At 50.8% G+C, this 18,587-nt stretch overlaps 1 protein-coding gene across 1 annotated transcript in view; it reads right to left on the reverse strand.

The window, feature by feature from the left end:
- Positions 1-3,372: 3,372 nt before the first annotated feature.
- Positions 3,373-18,587, reverse strand: part of KIF13B (kinesin family member 13B) — a 186,957-nt gene continuing 171,742 nt past the window's right edge. Inside the window, exons 39-40 of the mRNA XM_090026560.1 lie at positions 17,281-18,328; positions 3,373-9,824 (exon numbers count right to left, since the gene is read on the reverse strand). Coding sequence (XP_089882686.1) covers positions 9,532-9,824; positions 17,281-18,328 — 1,341 coding nt within the window. The 3' untranslated portion in view covers positions 3,373-9,531. The remainder of the gene's footprint in view (positions 9,825-17,280; positions 18,329-18,587) is intronic.

Here is an 18,587-nt window from a genome sequence, read left to right on the forward strand (position 1 = left end):
AGGCCACAGGGCTGCACGCGCCTGCTCTGCGGCCATCAAGGCTGGGGCTGACAGGCACGAAGCGAGGTCCCCGCTTCTGAGAGGCAGAGGTGCAGTTTCCCAGGCGGGCAGGACAAAGGTTGGGCTCTTAGACACTGCTGCTCCAGGCCTCTGGCCGTAAGTGGAGTGAAAACAAGCACCGGCCCTATCCTTCCTCCAGCTTCTCACCCACGCGCCCGCTACCTGCAAGTACCGAGCGCGAGACTCCGGCTGGGGCCGAGCCGAGAGTCTGCCACGGCGCAGGAAAGGTGCTTGAGGGAAGATGTGCAGCAGTCTTTACCTACTCAAAGGGCAGCCGGGAAGAAGAGGGAAAGCACCTTTGCTCTCTTGCTGCAGAGAGGAGGACACGGACCAACAGCCTGAAGTTGCAGCAAAGTAGGTTTGGGTGCCTATCAGGAAAAATGCTCCCTTGTTTGAGCAGGGAGGAAGCAGAATAGATGCCCAGGGAAGGTGTGGAAGCAGAGGTTGGGCAGTGGTCAGTAGTAGCTACCTCCTACGGTGATTTCCCATGCTGCTGGGCTTTACTGGTTGCCCCTGCCCCAACTTTCTGCAAGGTGTCGGGGGGGTTTAAGCCTCCTGCAGAGGCGCTGGGGGTCAACGGGCTGTGCCAATGCTCCTGCTAGGACCAAAGCTGGACTTGCCCCTGCGCTCGCTGCTGTCAGGGTGAGGAAGCAATGTTACCCCAGGGCCAGACTGGGGGTGGGAGGAGGATTTGCCTTCCCCTGTAGCGGAGGCACAGCCTCCGCCTGGGATCTCTTGCACGTATATTAACAACCTACTGCAGGAGCAGGACGCTGGCTGCTGCCTTTCCCTGCGGCAGGTTCGGTGGCGTTTCAGGATCAACAGTAGTTTTACAAAGAGGTCAGACTGTGGGTTTGTCTGGGCTGGTTTGGACAGGGCCGATCCTGCCTCGGGCGGGGGCTGGATACGTGGGAGCTCCCTTCCAGCCCCGCGGCTCTGGGCTTTCTCGTGCATGTCTGAAGTCTTGGCGACAGGCCCCTTGAAGTCTGGAGATGGGGCAGGGCCTGCATTTACGCTTTTTGTTACTCACATAAATATCCGATGCCTTCCCGAACACTCCTGTGCCCTCTGCCTACCGGGGTGACAATACAGCGGTGATGGATTAATCTAGAACCAAATTCAGGACAGACGGGGTCTCCGTGTTCCTCTGCTACCGACTTCCTGGCAGACTTCGGGCAAGTCAAATCACTTATTTGCCTCATTAGCTACACCTTAAAAAAAAATAAAAGAGCAGAGGAGTCGAAGACAGGAGTGCGAGGCTGCATGTAAAGCACTGGGACTCCCCACAGGCGATTTGTGAGCTCTCTGGGGCTTTCGTTCCATGTTTGCACTAACTGCTGTATCACAGGGGCTTGGTCCGTAGAAGATCCCCTTACCCGCGTTCAAACGTGTCACCATCATTCTCCTGATTTAGTGGAACGGATCCACTCAAGTGATGCAAAAAGCTGCAACAGTAAAAACCAAAGTAAGGTAGAAGCTGAAAAATCCCACTGCAGTCCAGGAACGAGGACGCGCGGTTAACGATTCAACTCCCTTCCCACCCCGGGATCAGCTCCCAAATGCTGAAGGACCCAGGGGTGGCGAGAGAACACAGGAGAAGCTGCTCTTTCCAAAAAGATTTGCAAGCGGTTTCTTTTGGGACGTGCGGGGTGTCGTCGATCAGGACTCGGCAGTGAGTTTGCAGGTGCGGTCTCTTCCAGTACAATTCACGGCGCAGAGGAGGTGCAGGTCTAAGGAATCGCCCAGTACAGAGGGCAAAATAACATTCCCGTTCCTTATGTTTGGCTGTAGCATCAATTTAGAGACATGCCCTACCACCATATTTTCTCACATATAATACATGCACCCTTTTCTCCAAAATCAGTCCCCCCACCCCGAATCGGGGTGCATGCACTAGCCAGGTCTTTCCTCTGTTTTTGCAGCCCTGTAGACTCTTTGGCTCTTTTCCAAATCACAGCTCCACCCATAGAAACCAGTCTTCAGCAGCACCTAGGGTTTCAGCTTTAGTTAAGCAGGAAAGGGAGGGTAAGTCAATTGACGATTGGGTTCTGTCCCTGCTCTATGTAGCTGTAACTCTGTCATATCTTCTTCCTCTTGTCTTTCAAAATCAAGGCGCTGTTATACTCCAGGGTATGTTGTACACACACGTGCGCGATACAGTATTTGCAGTTCTTTGTCACATATCAACGAGCTTGCGAACACGTAGTAGCTTCTCTCCTCACATCCATGCGTGTGGGCAGCATTGACAGATCACTCTGGTTTTAAACAAATTTATCCTTCAGTTCATCCCAGCAGCAAATGTCTTACCTCAACCTGAACAGTCTCCAAAAAATCTTTCAAAGTATTAAAATATTTTGGAAGGGTTTTTTTTTTTAAATCATTAAAATCACCTTTTCTTCCCAGAAGATGAATTTAGCTGTGAAGTGTTCAGCATGTTGTCCATTTAGAACAGCATATGATTTTCATAAGCCCTGAGCAGGCATTTGTGCTAGTCTAAAACTAAATGTTTTAAGAAACTTTGGCATTGACATTCTTTTTTATTCTTTGGCCAGTTGACTTCAGAGAGAGGCCAGGGGTTTTTCTAGGCAATATCAGCCAGGGGTGAACTAAAAACCAAGAGTTATTCTCTTACTTGCAGGAGCATTTCTTTTTTGTGTATGGTTATCACCGATCAATCTGCTCGATTCTGGGGGTGTGCTTAAGGGTTAAAGCTGGGAGCCGCAACTACTGTATTTATCCAAATCCAAGATGACCTTGAATTTAAGATGACGCCACAATAGCTTCTACATATGGAAACCTGATAAATTTGTTCTAATCTTCCATGTATCCAATACCATTATTGGAGGGCTTCTTAAATGCACGCTCCCCCCTGCTGCAGCGAGGGGGCAGAGGTGGCCGTGCCGACCCCAAACCCAGGTGTCGGGGCTGGAGTCAACGTTTCCATTAAGAGACTCGATTTTGTCTGCTGATTTACTCTGGGAGCTTACCTAGGTCACTTCTGGCCCAACATCCGCTCTGTGGGATCAGGACTTCTGGGACGAGTCTCTCCCTCCACCCAGATGTGGAACGGACCAGAGACTCTGGAGGCCTCCCGCATCTGCTGCTGTTTGGCCGGATGCTTGGAAAGCGGTCTGAGGACGACGGCCGATATTCTGACCATTTGAAAATGCAGTCATCAAATGCATAAGACGGCTAAGATGCAGCTGCAGCCTGTTGTGCAGATGTTGTGCATTAATAGCTGGGAACAATTCAATTAAACCTGATTTGTGGCTTCGAAACACTCAGGAAAAGACTGGACTTGCAAAAATAATGGTGGCTTCTTTCACTCTGGAGGAGGAGTTTATTTAGATACTGCGGGTCACACCGAACGTATGGTACAATATTACAGGCGTTTAGTATTGTACATCAAATCATTAAAAACTTTACAGCTCATTACAAAGTATCTTTGGATTTTAGCTCACTTAAAAGTACATCAAATCAACACTTGAAGCCACAGTCTAAATCGCCACTCTTTATATACAGACCCACAACATTTACAGAACAAACCAGATCAACCCAAGAGACACGTTTCAGAAGCCCCCCGCGACGTTGCAATCATTAGTGTTGAAGATCAAGCCCAAAGGTACGGTGAACCTCACGCGCCGTGCTAGGGCTTGCATTCGGTAGCTACTACCACGTGCCGTGTCGGGAGGAGCGACGCTGAAGACCGACTGCCTTCGGCCACGCCTGAAGTGCAGCAGTAGCTTTTGAATTCATAACCTGATACTATTGCTGGGAGTATGGCTCCTGTATTCACGGTCAGGGCGGGGGGCAGAACGGCACCTAATGCGCTGCTCTCCCACTAGAGAGAAACAGTCCCCGCACTAAGGAAGTGGTTGCAGAGAGGTCTTTCCCTCCTACTCAGATATGTCTCGTACTTCCCTGCGCCACGTCCCTGTGCCCTTGCTGCGGCGCCGGCCTAGGGCCGGGCAGGCGCACCCACCGGGGCGCCCCTCTGTCACCCCGCTCACCACCCCCGTCTCCGGTGTGCTTGACAGCAGTCGCTGGGGATGACCTGGGACATTTTGGGGGGTTCATGTGCAGAGTCGTGCTGCCATCATGCAGCAGTGCTCCAAGCTTGGTCCTTGGGGGTGGGAAGTGGAGGCTGATGTGCGACACACACCGCCGCCAGGGTGCTGGGCCCCACTGCCTCCCTCCACCCCTTTCGTTCGGGCCGTTCAGGACGAGGGTCCAGGGAGCTGCTTTGGACATGGCCCTGAAGGTGGTGCTGGGATGTGAGGCACCTCACAGCTGCTAATTAGCAGGGATCCTGGTTTTCTCTGATAAAAAAATCCCAAATTTTCTGATTTAAAAAAGTAACCCAAAATCCATATTTTTTCATGATTGAAATGAAACACCATACACACACATATGTGTGTATATCTATCTATAGATAGATACACACACAGAGATATAAACACACACACTATACACGCACACACACACACACAGAGATATAAACACACACACACAGTGCTAATATATTTTTTGATATATATTATATAAATTTATTAGCACTATGTGTGTGTATACACACACACACACACACACACACATACAAGTGGTGTTCCATTTTAATCATGGAAAACTGGATTTTGGGTTATTTTTTCAAATCAGAAAATTTAGGATTTTTTTTTTTTAATCAGAGAAAACCAGGATTCATGGTAATTAGACGCAGCCACATCACAGGAGAAGCGCGTCTCTGAACACCAGCTGAGGTTTTCTTTGGGAGGAGGGGGGCGGTGGGTGTGTGTGCGCGTGCACACGTGCGAGGGGGTGTTGTTGGGAGGCGAGAAGTCGGGACACTTACTGGTTGTCATCCCAGCCATCGAGCCATTTGTATTCTGTAGTGTGAACCGCCTGCACTCACAGCACTGAACTTAAATGACAGGAAAGCAAAAGCCCGAACACTTCAGGCCAGGACGAGACCAGTCCGGGGCAGGTACGGGGGATAAAGGTACGAGGGATGTGACCCAGGGATAAGGCACTGCTCAAATACATAGTTTTGTGCAAAGAAGAGTCGACAGTACCAGCATAACAGCAACACGAGTTCAAGGAAGGGGACTCATCATCAGCCCCGAGGACCCTGCTGCCCTATGAACAGGTCTTCACAAACAGGATGTGACATATAACCATTCACGTCTGACCCGTAACAACCGCGGATCCTCGATTCGTCGCAGTAAAGGAGAGGGGTGCTAACCGTTTCCAAGTCAAGCCCACGTGCATTTGTCTTCCTCTGACCGGCCTGGGCAGAACGGGGACTGACTTCCCTCAGACGGTCCCACGTGCAGCACCGTCACCACGTCTTACCCCGCTGTCCTGCTGCTAGACCAGGTCACGCACAAACGTAACCGTGAACGAAGGCCCCTCAGGAAGCCAAAGACGGTATTTCAACAGGGGAAGGGTCAAGACACGTGGGACCATCGTGGGATCTTCTGAACAACACAGCAGAAACACTTGGCTTTGTTTAGAAGAAAAAAAAAAAACCACGAGGAAGGATAGTTTTGGCCACCTCGGGACAAACCACCACGTCTCAACTTTACACAAACGTTGTGCCACGTGCAAATAAGTGGAATTACAGAGTGGTTAACACGTGTTTAGACCAGCACGTTTTCTACTCACTTTGAAACCACCCACAATTTCCTATTCCTAGAGACTCAGAGTCGTTGCCACTGGATTGAGTCGATTTAAAAAAAGAAAACGTAAAAAAAACGGTGCAGACACGTTAGAGCCGTTACTACAGGGTTTTAAATACAGGAATCAAAACGCTTTCCTGCGTAAAGTGCGTGAAAAAAAATCTTGCAAAGAAAAGTGCATCGTTATAAATGCACCGGTCTCAACTGCTGGACTGTTCTAGCTAAAAAGACAAGCTGCTGCCAATGTAGGCCTAAAGTTTCTCCAGGATTTTCTCCAGAGGGATTTTTTTAAAATTATTATTAGTATTCCTTTCGTGAACTTTTAACTAATTGTCTTGGGTCTGGTTGGCAAATGTGGTAGCGGAGGACAGCAACCTGACCCCAAACCGCTTTGAATAAAAGGGACCTGCGTATTCACTGTAATGAGATTTAAGAAGCATCTTAAGGCATGTCAATAAGAGGAAGATAATGGAGTTTGAGAGCTTCTGGTAAGAGCATGCCACGGTAGGGGCCTGGGGGGTTTATTTGGCGGTGTTTTTTGAGTTTAAAACACTGGGGCACAGACTGAAATGATGCTGAATGACCACTGGACTACTTCTAGCTGGCAGAAACCAAGCTAATGTGCCGTAGATTAGTCCACTGAGCATTAAGCATCACAAAAAAGCATTCGTTTGGGTTAATGCGCAGTAGTGCTGATTGCGACGCATTAAGTTAGTACCTGGTGTTACACGTGCTGAGCTACTGCACTGTAATCGTGGCGCATTACTGAACGTGTAGACGCGCCCTGTGCGATGAAAATCGTGAGAGAGTGAAATGCTGTCGGCCGAAGGTAAGAGGTCTTCGCTGGAGCCGGGACTCCACCCTGCCCACGCAAGGAGGCCCGTGTGTTCCTTCATTAAACACAGCATCATGATTTCTGTGCTTTCCTAACGAAGGGAAGGCCTAGTCTAATTTAGGCAGAAATATAAGAGCAACAGCACAGTTTCTCTCAGAAAAGACAGGGATTATCTTCCACGAACACTGTTAGCCCTACCCTGCTCCTCTACAGCAGGCAGTATTGGATAGCTCCCACATCGTCTCCGATGACCTCCTAAGTTCCCTTCCAACCCCAATTTTCTGTGATTAGGGAAACCAATATCCTGTCCATAACTAGTTAGGATAACCCAGGCAAGCTCCTGGAAGCTGCCAGGCTTTCTAGCCTCCACCCTGCTCCTGAAAACATCTAATCATGTCCGTACGAATGATGAAGTGTGCACATGATGAGTGTGAACACGGGCTACACTGGAGTGGATGGCGGGGAAAATAAACTGTGAAATACTGACCCCCCCCCCACACCTGATCCTTTCGCTCGGGTGTTGGTGAAAGCAGCCAACCAGACCTGCTAAAAAGTCATTAAAAGTCTTCCCAAAGGCGTCAGGAAGGGATTTGACTCTTCACAACACTGCGTTCCAAACACGGGCCTAGTTAAAATAATATTACTAATAATTTAAAAAACCACAAGGGAAGTCGGGATCTCCCCAAGCTCAGTCGTATGAAAGGATGCTAATAAAAGCGTAAGCCAAGGGGACGATCCGCGGAAGCGAACCTCCCGCAGCTGAAAGGGAGAACCAAAGTGCAAGTCGGTCAGAAAACCCGGGGTTTGATACGACCGCGCTGCAGGGCAGCGTGAAGAGCATCTCGCAGCAGAGCTTTATCAAACCGCTGACAAAACAGACCGTGTACGTGGCAGGCAGCACGTCCTTCTGAAAACGCGGTTTCTCCCAAGTTAAATGGCAGGTTAGCGTCTCTGGTCTTTATTGCTTATTTCCCCTTTTTCCCGGGCAGGAGGATGAGCGCGCCTTCCACCGCAATTCTAGCGGTAACAAGTCTCTTTCCTCCGACCCCACGGCTGCTTTGTGCTGGCAGCAAGGGGAATGGCTGTACGTTAAAAAAACCCTCGAAAACCAGCCTCGGCGTTTTGATATCAACTTTTTTAAAGGAAGCCTTGAGCACAGTGGAACCAGCTACAAAACGCCGCTGGGACGTCGCGAGGCTTGACAGCACTACGAATCTCTGAGTGCTGTATTCTGACCCATTCCTTTTTTTTTTTTTAATTTCAATGACTGATTAGTTTCTATTTTAATTTTATTCCTTCTGCATAAATTATATTAATTACAGTCAATCAGCATAATCGTCTCCTTCACTAAGCATCTCTTCCCTCCTTTGATGACAATGTCTCTTTCCCTTGGACCCCTGAACCAGATGGCTAAGGCACTTAGACACACATGCGCAGCTTGGACAGAGGCTGGATACGTCCGTATTAAGGTTTAATCATCAGTTTTCTATCCTGAACCTTCCTCGCAGAGGATTATGGACGTCGGGTGCTTGAGCTGTCCAGTTTACAAACGAAACATAAGCAGCTCAGAATATTTAAATCTTCTGGGGTTTTAAACTTTACTGAATTGATTAGAAAAAAGTATATATATATACACACCACGGGAAGTTAAATACCAAGAAAAGTGATTAAAAATAAATTCAAGTTTAAAGAATGAAAGCCAGTCCTAACACGCTCTTCCTTTACCCCTCACCTCCCCCCCCACCACTTCAGTTATTCATTTTGAGGCAGAACGTGTCAAAAAACTGATTTTAGGAACAAGTCAATGGTGAGGGAGAAGGCGATTGTAGACGGAGGTAAGCAGAGCTCCTCTGTGCAATGCCTGGCAACCGATGATTGTAAAGCGCAACTATTTTATTCTCTTAAAAAAAAAAAAACAACAATAAATAAAAATAAATACCACTGGGTCATGCAGTTAGAGAACAATAATTCTCCAACATTATAAAGCTGTGCAGGGCGCCCTGCCTGTCTTGGGGGGGGCAGCATGTCACTAGTAGATCAGTACAGACAGAACCGGGGCCGACGCGCCCGAGAGCAGGCTGCTGTCTTTGCCAACATCCAGGGGGTAAAACTAGAGAAACAACGAAAGCAAGATCCCAGCGTGCCCCTGGACAGGAAAGCAGAGGCAAAGAGATTCTGTCATGTATCGAAAATACTAACTAGTTTACGCCTATTTAATGACACTTGAATACACGTGTGAAAACGGGATGAGTCACTGAGAAGGTGGGATTAAAATTAAAGGCTTAAATCTCGCTCCCACTGGAGTCAGCTACAAAAAACTCCCGTTGACTTCAATAGGAGCAGAGACGTTAGAACTTGATTAGAAACAGGCACCAGTTCTAGGTCGCGTTAAGAAAAAGTTAAGTTTTTGTTTCCTTCTTGGCCGATCTGAAGGCCTTACAACTATTTCTGGTCCTCGCTATTGCCCAATGCAGACACCGCTCTTCCAGCGCCGGAAGATGGAGCCCTGCATGCTGCATTTTGAGCTGCCAACCTCGTTTAAAGCAGTATGATATCATGTTGTATCTGGGTAAATAAGCCTGATCGATATTTTATAGCTGGTGGAAACTCGCTTGCTACTCCAAATAACTCAATTTGCCCTTTTATCTGTGACGGGCTGATAAGCAGCACTGCTTACACACACATATACATGTGCAAACACACAAACTTTCATTGTTTGAAATAAGCCACACGCCGAAGTGTCATAATTCACGTAAAGAGCTTAAACATGTAGACTGATCACCACGACCAGGCGAAGATTTAGCAGGTCAAGCACCCAAGCGGGGAACGGTAATTCCCTCCATTAGTGTTTGCCACAAACAAGGAGGTTACCAAGGCTGGTTTAGCACTGCCAGCACAGCCGAGGAGAGCCCGCTGTCCGTGTGCCGTTCCACCCGAGGCTGTGTGGCCTGCAGGCGTCTTTCAGTTAGCCCAAGATTTCCTGTTCTCCGTATTCTTCGGCAGCTTCTCCGCTCGAAGGGCAGGTGCTGCTTCCGATTTGGCCAGGGCCGTCAGGGAAGCCAGGTTGGAGGCTGAACCCGAGAAACTGCCGCTCTTCCGGTTCTCCGGCGTGGCTCCCCCTTGCAGCCTCAGACCGGCACTCCGCCGCCTGGCTGCTCCGGTGGCTTTTCTCACCCTGCTTGGCTTCACGAGGAGCCCGTAGCCTGGGTTGCATTTGAAGTACTGCCTTCCCCCAATGGAGCCGTCGTTCTTACCTAGAACAACAACGAGAGAAAAAGGTTGCAGACGGTTCTCCGACAACGTGTGTGTGCAGCAGTGACCGAGAACAGCTAATAAAATGTTGGGCATCATTTAGGGAATTGAAAAGGAAACCACTGTCATGCCATTATACAAATCTCCATCTTCACAGTCTCATAGTTAGTAGGGTTGGAGGGGACCTGAGCAAATCATCAAGTCTGACCTGCTGCCATGGCAGGAAAGAGTACTGGGGTCAAACGACTCCAGCACGGTGTACATCCAACCTCCTCTTAAAGCCCCCCCAGGGTAGGGGCCAGCACCACTTCTCTTGGAAGCTGGCTCCAGACCCTAGCCGCCCTGACCGTGAAGTCGCGCCTCCTGATATCCAGCATAAATCTCCCCTCTGCCAGGTTGCGACCGTTATTCCTGGTCACTCCTGGCGGTGCTCGGGGGAACAGGGACTCCCCCAGTGCCTGCTGGTCCCCCCGACTAGTCTGTAACAGGCCACTAGATCCCCCTCAGCCTTCTCTTGTGGAGGCTGAACAGGTTCAGGTCCCGTCGCCTCTCCCCGTATGGCCTGCCCTGCTGCCCCTGACCATGCGTGTGGCCTCCTCTGGACCCTCTCCATGCTGTCCACATCCCTCCTGAAGTGCGGCGCCCAGACCTGGACGCAGGACTCCAGCTGCGGCCTGACCAGCGCTGCATGGAGGGGGAGGATCACCTCCCTGGACCTGCTCGAGATGCATCTGTGGATGCAGGACAAGGTGTGGTTGGCCTTCCTGACCGCGTCCCCACACTGCCGGCCCATGTTCATCTTGGCATCAACGACGACTCCAAGATCCTTTTCTGCCTCTGCCCTGCCGAGAAGGGAGTTCCCCGGCCTGCAGGTATGGTGCTGGGTCTTCCTCCCCAGGTGCAGCACCTTGCACTTGTCGGTGTTGAATCCCATCCTGTTCTCATCCGCCCACCCCTGTAGCCTGTCTAGGTCTGATTGCAGCCTATTCCTCCCTTCTAGCGTGCCCACATCCCCCCACATCTTCATGTCATCAGCAGATTTGAACAGGGTGCTTTTTACCCCCTCGTCCAAGTCACTGATGAAGATGTTGAACAGTGCGGGCCCGAGGACCGAGCCCTGGGGACCGCACTGCCCACGTCCCTCCAGGTCGAACATGACCCGTCCCCCACCGCTCTCCGGGTGCGGCCCTCCCGCCAGCTGGCGACACATCTGACTGTGTGGGGGCGACACCACAGCCCCCAGTTTCTTAATGAGAACGGGGTGAGAGACAGTGTCGAAGGCCTCCGAAAGTCCGGGAAGACGATGTCCACTGCTCCCCCTGCGTCTAAGGATTTGGTGACCTGGGCGTAGGAGGCCACCAGGTTGGTGTGACGGGACCTGCCACTAATGAGCCCGTGTTGGTTGCCCCTAAGCATGATCTCCCCCCCAGCCCCTCGTGGACATGCGCCAGGATAACTCTCTCAAAAAGCTTCCCCAGGATCGAGGTAAGACTAACTGGCCTATATTTCCTGGGTCCTCCTTCCTCCCCTTTTTGAAGATGGGAACCACACTGGCCCTCTTCCAGTCCTCCGGCACCACACCAGAGCCCCACGAGTGCTCGTACAGCCGTGCCGGGGTCCCGCAATGACCTCAGCCAGTTCCCTCAGTGCTCGGGGGTGGAGATCGTCCGGACCAGCTGATTTAAATACGTCCGGTCCCTCCAGACGCTCCCTGACTAGATCCTCACTGACCCTTGGCCTGGGGGCGCCTCCCCTGGGGTGAGGGGGGTCCGGTGGGGGGCTGACCTGGTCCCCACTCTTGAATAAGGTGGTCTCCACAGCTCAAGAGGGATGTAGCAGAACAGGAAACGGTGCAGAGAAGGGCAACCAAGGCGGTCAGAGGCAGGGAGCTGCCATACCAGGAGAGGCTAAAAAATGTTAGGGCTCTCCAGTTTGGAAAAAGAGGCTAAGGGGGGATATGAAAAAAGGTCTGTACAACCATGAGTGGTGTGGGCAAAGGGAACAGGGAGTGGGGCAGAGGCAAAAGGATATAGGGGGTGGCTGAGTCCTAGCATCTGCCTTCCTCTGACCCCTAACTGGGTCATTTTGGCCCACAGTTAAAAAAGAAAAAAAGGCTGCTGATTGCTGCTCTAGAAATATCCCATGCAATACCAGCTACAATCAGACCTAGACAGGTCACAGGGGTGGGCGGACGAGAATAGGATGGGTTTCAACACAGACAAGTGCAAGGTGATGCACCTGGGGAGGAACAACCGGCACCATACCTACAGGTTGGGGAACTCCCCTCTTGTCAGCACGGAGGCGGAAAAGGATCTGGGGGTCATCACTGACTCCAGGATGAACATGGGCCGGTGGTGTGGGGACGCGGTCAGGAAGGCCAGCCGCACCCTGTCGTGCATCCACAGATGCATCTCGAGCAGGGCCAGGGAGGTGATCCTCCCCCTCTATGCGGCACTGGTCAGGCTGCGGCTGGAGTACTGCGTCCAGTTCTGGGCGCCACACTTCAGGAGGGATGTGGATGAGATGAAGAGGGTCCAGAGGAGGCCACTCGCATGATCAGGGGCAGCAGGGCAGGCCCTGCGAGGAGAGGCTACGGGACCCGAACCTGTTCAGCCTCCACAAGAGAAGGCCGAGGGGGGCCGGGATCTAGTGGCCTGTTACAAACTAGTCAGGGGGGACCAGCAGGCACCGCCAGGAGTGACCAGGGATAACGGTCACAAGCTGGCAGAGGGCAGGTTTAGGCTAGATATCAGGAGGCGCGACTTCACAGTCAGGGTGGCTGGGATCTGGAACCAGCTTCCAAGAGAAGTGGTGCTGGCTCCTACCCTGGGGGTCTTTAAGAGGAGGTTTGACCCCAGTATTATTTCCTGCCATGGCAGGGGGTCGGACTCAATGATCTGCTCAGGGCCCTTCCGACCCTAGAAACTATGAAACTATGAAATACTCCCTCGAACGTATCTACTACTGCCACTGTCGGAGAAGGACTGGGCTAGAAGGACCATTGGTCTGACCTAGGAGAGCAGTTATGTCCCTTTTGCTATAAAAAATGGAGTTTACTCCATATTTGCTAATTCTTTCACTTCTGGGAATCCCCAGGGGCGGTGTGTTGTGATACGTACTGTCTTGACAGTCATCAGAAAGGACTTGATAAGCGAATCAACCGACCATAGCACTTCAACGGTTTGAGAGTTACAGTTAGGCAAGACTTTAGGACAAATTTTGAAGGAAAGAACAATTAAAGATAAGGAGGAAAAAGCAGGATAAAAAGCAACTTTGTAAATCTAAGGTAGATTGTGAGTGGCTAATTTGAGCGCTCTCTCATGAGCAAGCTGCTTTGCTGAGCAAGAAAAGATGCAGTCAATCTACTCTCTCGAGAGTTCAGGAAAGCATTTTATAAGGCAACACATATGAAAAGTATTAGTTAAGCTGGAGAAGATGAGGACTGGCACATGCACTGAAACACAGGTGAAGAAGGTGCTAATGGGGAGACAGCAACATGTCGTGCTGAAAGGGAAATTATTGGGCGGCAGGAAATGAAAGGTCTTGGCACAAGACGACATGCTAAAAGTACAGAGCGCAAGGTAATGCACTTATGGACTAATAAAAATTTCAGCTATAAGCTGGGAGCTCAGCGGTTGGAAAGGACAGAGGAAGAAAACAGATTTAGGCATATTAGTCTATCAAGATAACGGTGAGTCACTAATGCGATGCGGCTGTGAAAACCGGATCCTTGGATGCATCAGCTGAGGTGTTCAAGGAGAAAAGGAAATGTTCATGCCTACGAACGAGGTACAAGGTGTTGATGAGACCACCTGGAGCATCATTCAGCTCTGGTCACCCCCATCCCAAGAAAGGCGAATTTGAGTCATTTTATCCAGAACAGGAACAAAACAGGAATAGCGGGAGTATCAGGAGACCTACTGTACAGGACGAGACCAGGAGAGCTTGGCTCATTTAATCCAGCAAAATGAATACAGAGAATATGAGAATCACAGAAAATGAGGGATGTAAAGGACGTTGGGGGTTGCATCTAGTCCAACTCCCTGCTCAAAGCAAGACCCTCCCCAACTAGATCATCCCAGCCAAGGCTTTGTCGAGCCGGGATTCAAGAACCTCCAAGGAGGGAGATTCTCTATAAAAACACGGAGGGGTGAAATACCAAGGCGGGGAGAGAGCTATTTAAGTTAAAAGATGACGTTGGCCCAAGAACAAATGGGCATCAACTGGATAAGAATAAATACGGGCTGGAAAGCAGAAGAAGATGCGATCAAAGAGTCTTCCAATAGGAGTTGTGGGAGGCAGGAAACCCAAGCTGTTTAAAACGACTAACCTGTGTCACTTTTCTAACGAGACGCATTTACATGGCTGCCTAAGACAGGAGGAGACTGGACTCGATGATCCAGGAAGAACCGTCTGGTTTCATGGCTCATGTTCCTGAAAGCCGGCAAACGAAACTATAGAGGTACCAGGCAGAAACGAATGCCAGGCGGCTATGTGATGGAGACAATTAACGTGGAAGCGAGTCGCCTTGCTCTACCCCCCCCCCACCGAGTCAAGGGAGTTCTTTCTGCTCAGCCAAGATGTTAAATATTCAGTGCAGCCAGCCAGTGACAGACAAAACTTCTGGAGGGAGGGGAAAGAAGCTATTTTAAATAGCTTTTTGGCCTGATCTTCGGCATCAATGACAGACCGAAGCCAATGGGAGCTGCAGCGCCCATCCTGCTAGCACCTCCGAACATCCCGGTATTTGCCTTTATCCTCATCCTTCCCACTCAACAGCGCATTTAATTCAGTCTCAAAAGGCACTGTCCTGGGCACCATAAGGAGACAGATTTCAACTGCCGCGAACTATAGCAGATCTTTGTCTGAACACTTACGTAGCCACGGGGTCATTTTTGTTTGGCTGACGCTCTCCCGTCCTCGGTGACGCCCCCCCCGGCCGCCAAAGGGTCGCGGATGCTGTATACCGATGGCTCAGTCTAGGCTTTGCTGTGGCAAGTTATTCTTTCTCCCTATTCCCTAACCTAAATTTATGGCAGAGATGTGAACTTCCTTCAGAAAAACTGTTTCGAGAGTCTGGCAACTTGGAAGTTATTTCTTCATCCTCGTGCCTGTTTCCACGTGGATGCAGCTTTCCCCGGACGGAAGGGGGTGGGTGATCCACAAACCAACAGCGTAACCATCTGCGCGATCTCCTCCTTTGACAGCTGGGTGGGCATTCACCAGAAATGTGAATAGCATACAAGACCCAGAGGGCATGGGGAGGGAGGTGAGCTCCCCAACGTACAGAAACGAGGCTGCAAAAGGGCTTAAAAAAGAAAAAAGAAAAGAAAAATAAAGTGAGGACAAAGACTCTTTCAGGACGGAGAGCTGGGGCTGGAACCGGAGAGAGGTCAGAGCCGCAGACTGCTCCTCAGGACACGTAAGCTTTTAGTGTCTTTCAGCAGCGTAATCTGAGAGCACTTTATCTGGTTTAGTTTTTACCCAGCATCAGTCTTGACAGGGCAAGGCAGTGGCTTATTGCAAAGGTGAAAATCTTTGGATACTTTTAGAGCAAATACTGCTTCGCTGAGAGGCCTCCATGTGACCGGGGAAGACTGGGATCTTTTGCCTCACCTCATCTTTGAAGAAAAACCACCCAGAAAAATCTCACAGAAAAAGACCTGTGTTAGCCCACTCCTGTTCACAGGGAGACAGGGGTGCCAGCAAAATGAGTGACAATGGATGGAAAGCAGAGATGATGAGAAACTAAAACAGAGAAAGGCTGGTCCAGCTGTATATTAACCACCTCTAGAAGGGACGTCCATCCATCCAAGGGCCTGGGTGCCATGGACAGGGGACAGAAGATAGGCGCCCTTTCCACAGCGGACTGTTAATGATTTGGGGCTGCCATGGTCCTAAGGGGAATGAGTTTCTAGGCTTCAGGAGTGCTAGCAAAGACTACTCCACCATGACACCCGTTCCTCCTTCGCAGAGCTCAGGCTGAGCCCCTCCATCTCACTTCCACACCAGCCAGCCCGGATCTGCTCCAGACATGACCGGGCCCCCAGCAGGAACAGCAACTTACCTTCACCAGAAAGCCTGCCTTCAAGCCGAGTGATAGAGAAGTCATCTGGAGGTTGTCAGGTAGGATGCTATCTATGCCACCCCATGCAAATCCTTGTCTAACCAATTACTGAAACCATACAGGCACAGCTACAAGGTAGAGCACCTTAACCTGCCACACGTCAAGCCGGAGGACAACTTTGGTTACCACGTCCTGCTGCTGTGAAAGTTGTTAAAATACTCGAGAGATCCAAGGAAGAGGGCCACCCCCCAGGGCCACCAGGTGCTTTGCAGTTCAGTTGGGAGAGCCCGTCTCACAGACTACCGGTTACTCAGGACGCGTCAGCTTCTATTTATTTTAAATGGTCCTTTGCTCACGTGCAGCTTTGGGCTACATCTGTCCCCTCCGTAGGGTTGACATTCTTCACATGCTTATAGACTTATTGTTGGGCTTTGGAAGCAAGGGGGAGGATTAGCTGTTCAAATACAATTCACTGGGTGCTACACATGCTATTAGTATGGCACAATAAACTCCAGTGCAGTTCATGCCAGAGTTTATTGCTCCCGGGCGCTGCATTTGAACATGCATCATGGACAGCAGCACACTGAGCCAGGTCGGAGCAGCCCCAGCTGGCAGCCCTGTGGGGTCACCTGCCAGCCTGGGGTTGCTCTGCTCCGGCTCAGTGTGCTGCGAAGGGGCTGGCTGGGCTAGGAGGGTGATCCAGTGTGGGGCTAGGCAGCAGGCAGGCACTGAAGCACCCTCGTGCCCCAGCCAGCTCATCAGCATCTACACATGTGCTGTGGCGCACTAAATGCCGCTGCTGTAGGATAGTACTTGCGTTTACAAGTGCTACCCCATGTTAGCATTTATTAGTTTATTGCGGCCTAATAGGGCCGCACGTGTAGACGCTGAGGCTTTACCACAGAGCTAATGAGTCAGCTCCACAGTAAACGGCTCAAGTGGACGTGCCCACTGAAACACAAATCTGCAATGGGCTTCCAAGGCAGGTGGTGCTCTCCCCTACTTTGGGGGTCTTTAAGAGGAGACTGGGCAAGCACCTGGCTGGGGTCACCTGACCCCGGCGCTCTGTCCTGCCTGGGGCAGGGGGTTGGACTTGATGACCCGCTGTGGCCCCTTCCGACCCTAATATCTATGAATCTATAAACAAGGAGTTGGTGGAAGTTTGGAAAGAGGGGGGCTGCGAGGTCAGAGCAGAAGACAACTAAGTAGACAGGGCATGCTTGCCCCAGCTGCAGCTGTCTGCCTGGAAGAGCTAACACGAAGAGAAGAAATGGAGACGATCCCCAGAGAGTCCCAGACTCTTTGCTCATTGTGGGACCTCCTATAATGAATGGGGATCGCCGGCTGTTAAACACTTAGTATGTCACAACCTGCCACAGAGTGCATCTTACCTGAAGGCAAGTCTAGTTCCACACCAACCCACATTCCCTCTTGAAAGTCAGTTGGGCCAACATATCGAACGGTGCCTGTCTTATTTGTGCCGACAGTGACGTATTCCCCCTCCTTCAGCCAATCTGGGATTTCATTGGCATCTTCAGAATCAGAAGTCACTTCCAGTTTTTCATCTACCATCTCTGCACCATTGTGGCTTGACCCTTGAGAAGCTGGCGTGCTCTTCCCTCCCTCCGTCTGCTCCTCTGGGCTCAACAAGCAAGCCGAGTCTCCCCCCAGCATGCTGCTGAATGACTTCAGCTCAGATGTCCTGACTTTCTGGATTTTGAATGGAGAAGCCATGGTGCTGGGCTGGGACAAGAGGTCGGGCTGCAGTTGTGGTCTGGTGCCTCCCGATCCTGAAACGGGGGCTGGCTTTGCCTGGTCCTTTTTCCTGGTAGCTTGCCCCACTGACTCCACAGCTGGTGAAGTCACTGGCTGTTTGGGCAGCAGCTCCTTCTTTGGGGCGGAGGTAGAAAAGTAGATTTTTGCATCAGTGGGTAAGGAGGCATCATTCGGCTGTTCACTCGGAGTCACAGGTGAGAGTAAGGATTTGGATTTTAGGCCACTGTTACTGTTCACTTCATTATTGTCCTTAGACCTTACGTGGGCAGTTTTCAGCTCGGAAGTGGCCACAGTCTCTCTCTTAACAGTGGGACAGTTCTCGGTGTCCGTCTGCCCTGGCACGTCAGCAGCAGTCGTCGCTGGAGCGATGGGGACGGGAGGTGACAGGTCACTTGCTGTGGGTGTTTGCCCACCCGCCTGAATGATTACATCGCTCCCTGCAGCGAGCGCCTCGGAAAGGGTGGCTGTCGAAACGCTGTGAGAAAAGTAACCGCTAGAGGCTTCGCTCAGGGGACTTGGAGGCCCTTCTTGGGGGTCCTGTGCCTGGAAGTCTGTGGTATGCTGCTGCGAAGGCACTTTGGGCGTCTTTTCCTGGTCCTTCTCGGCCTCTCTAAATTGCACGGCTACTTCGAACGGTTGCTTCCCCCCTTCCTCTTGGTTAGTCTGAAACAGAAGACATGGGCATGGGAATGAGAACGGAGTTATACTGTTCAAAACACCTGGGCTAGGAACAGAAATGACACAAATCGGTATCAATGATTGGAAACTGGTTCAGATCTGGAACACAACAGAAGTTCAATGCACTTAAACTGCTTTCAAAATGGCCCAAAGTGGTTTAAGATGAACCTGGATGGATGCAGCATCAGACTTAACTGATTTAGGTTACATCAGTTTACTGAACTTCTGTCCCCGATCCCCTCCA

Source organism: Crocodylus siamensis, chromosome 1 (genome assembly GCF_052110815.1).
Source record: "Crocodylus siamensis isolate JL-2025a chromosome 1, ASM5211081v1, whole genome shotgun sequence".
NCBI classification, from domain to species: domain Eukaryota; kingdom Metazoa; phylum Chordata; order Crocodylia; family Crocodylidae; genus Crocodylus; species Crocodylus siamensis.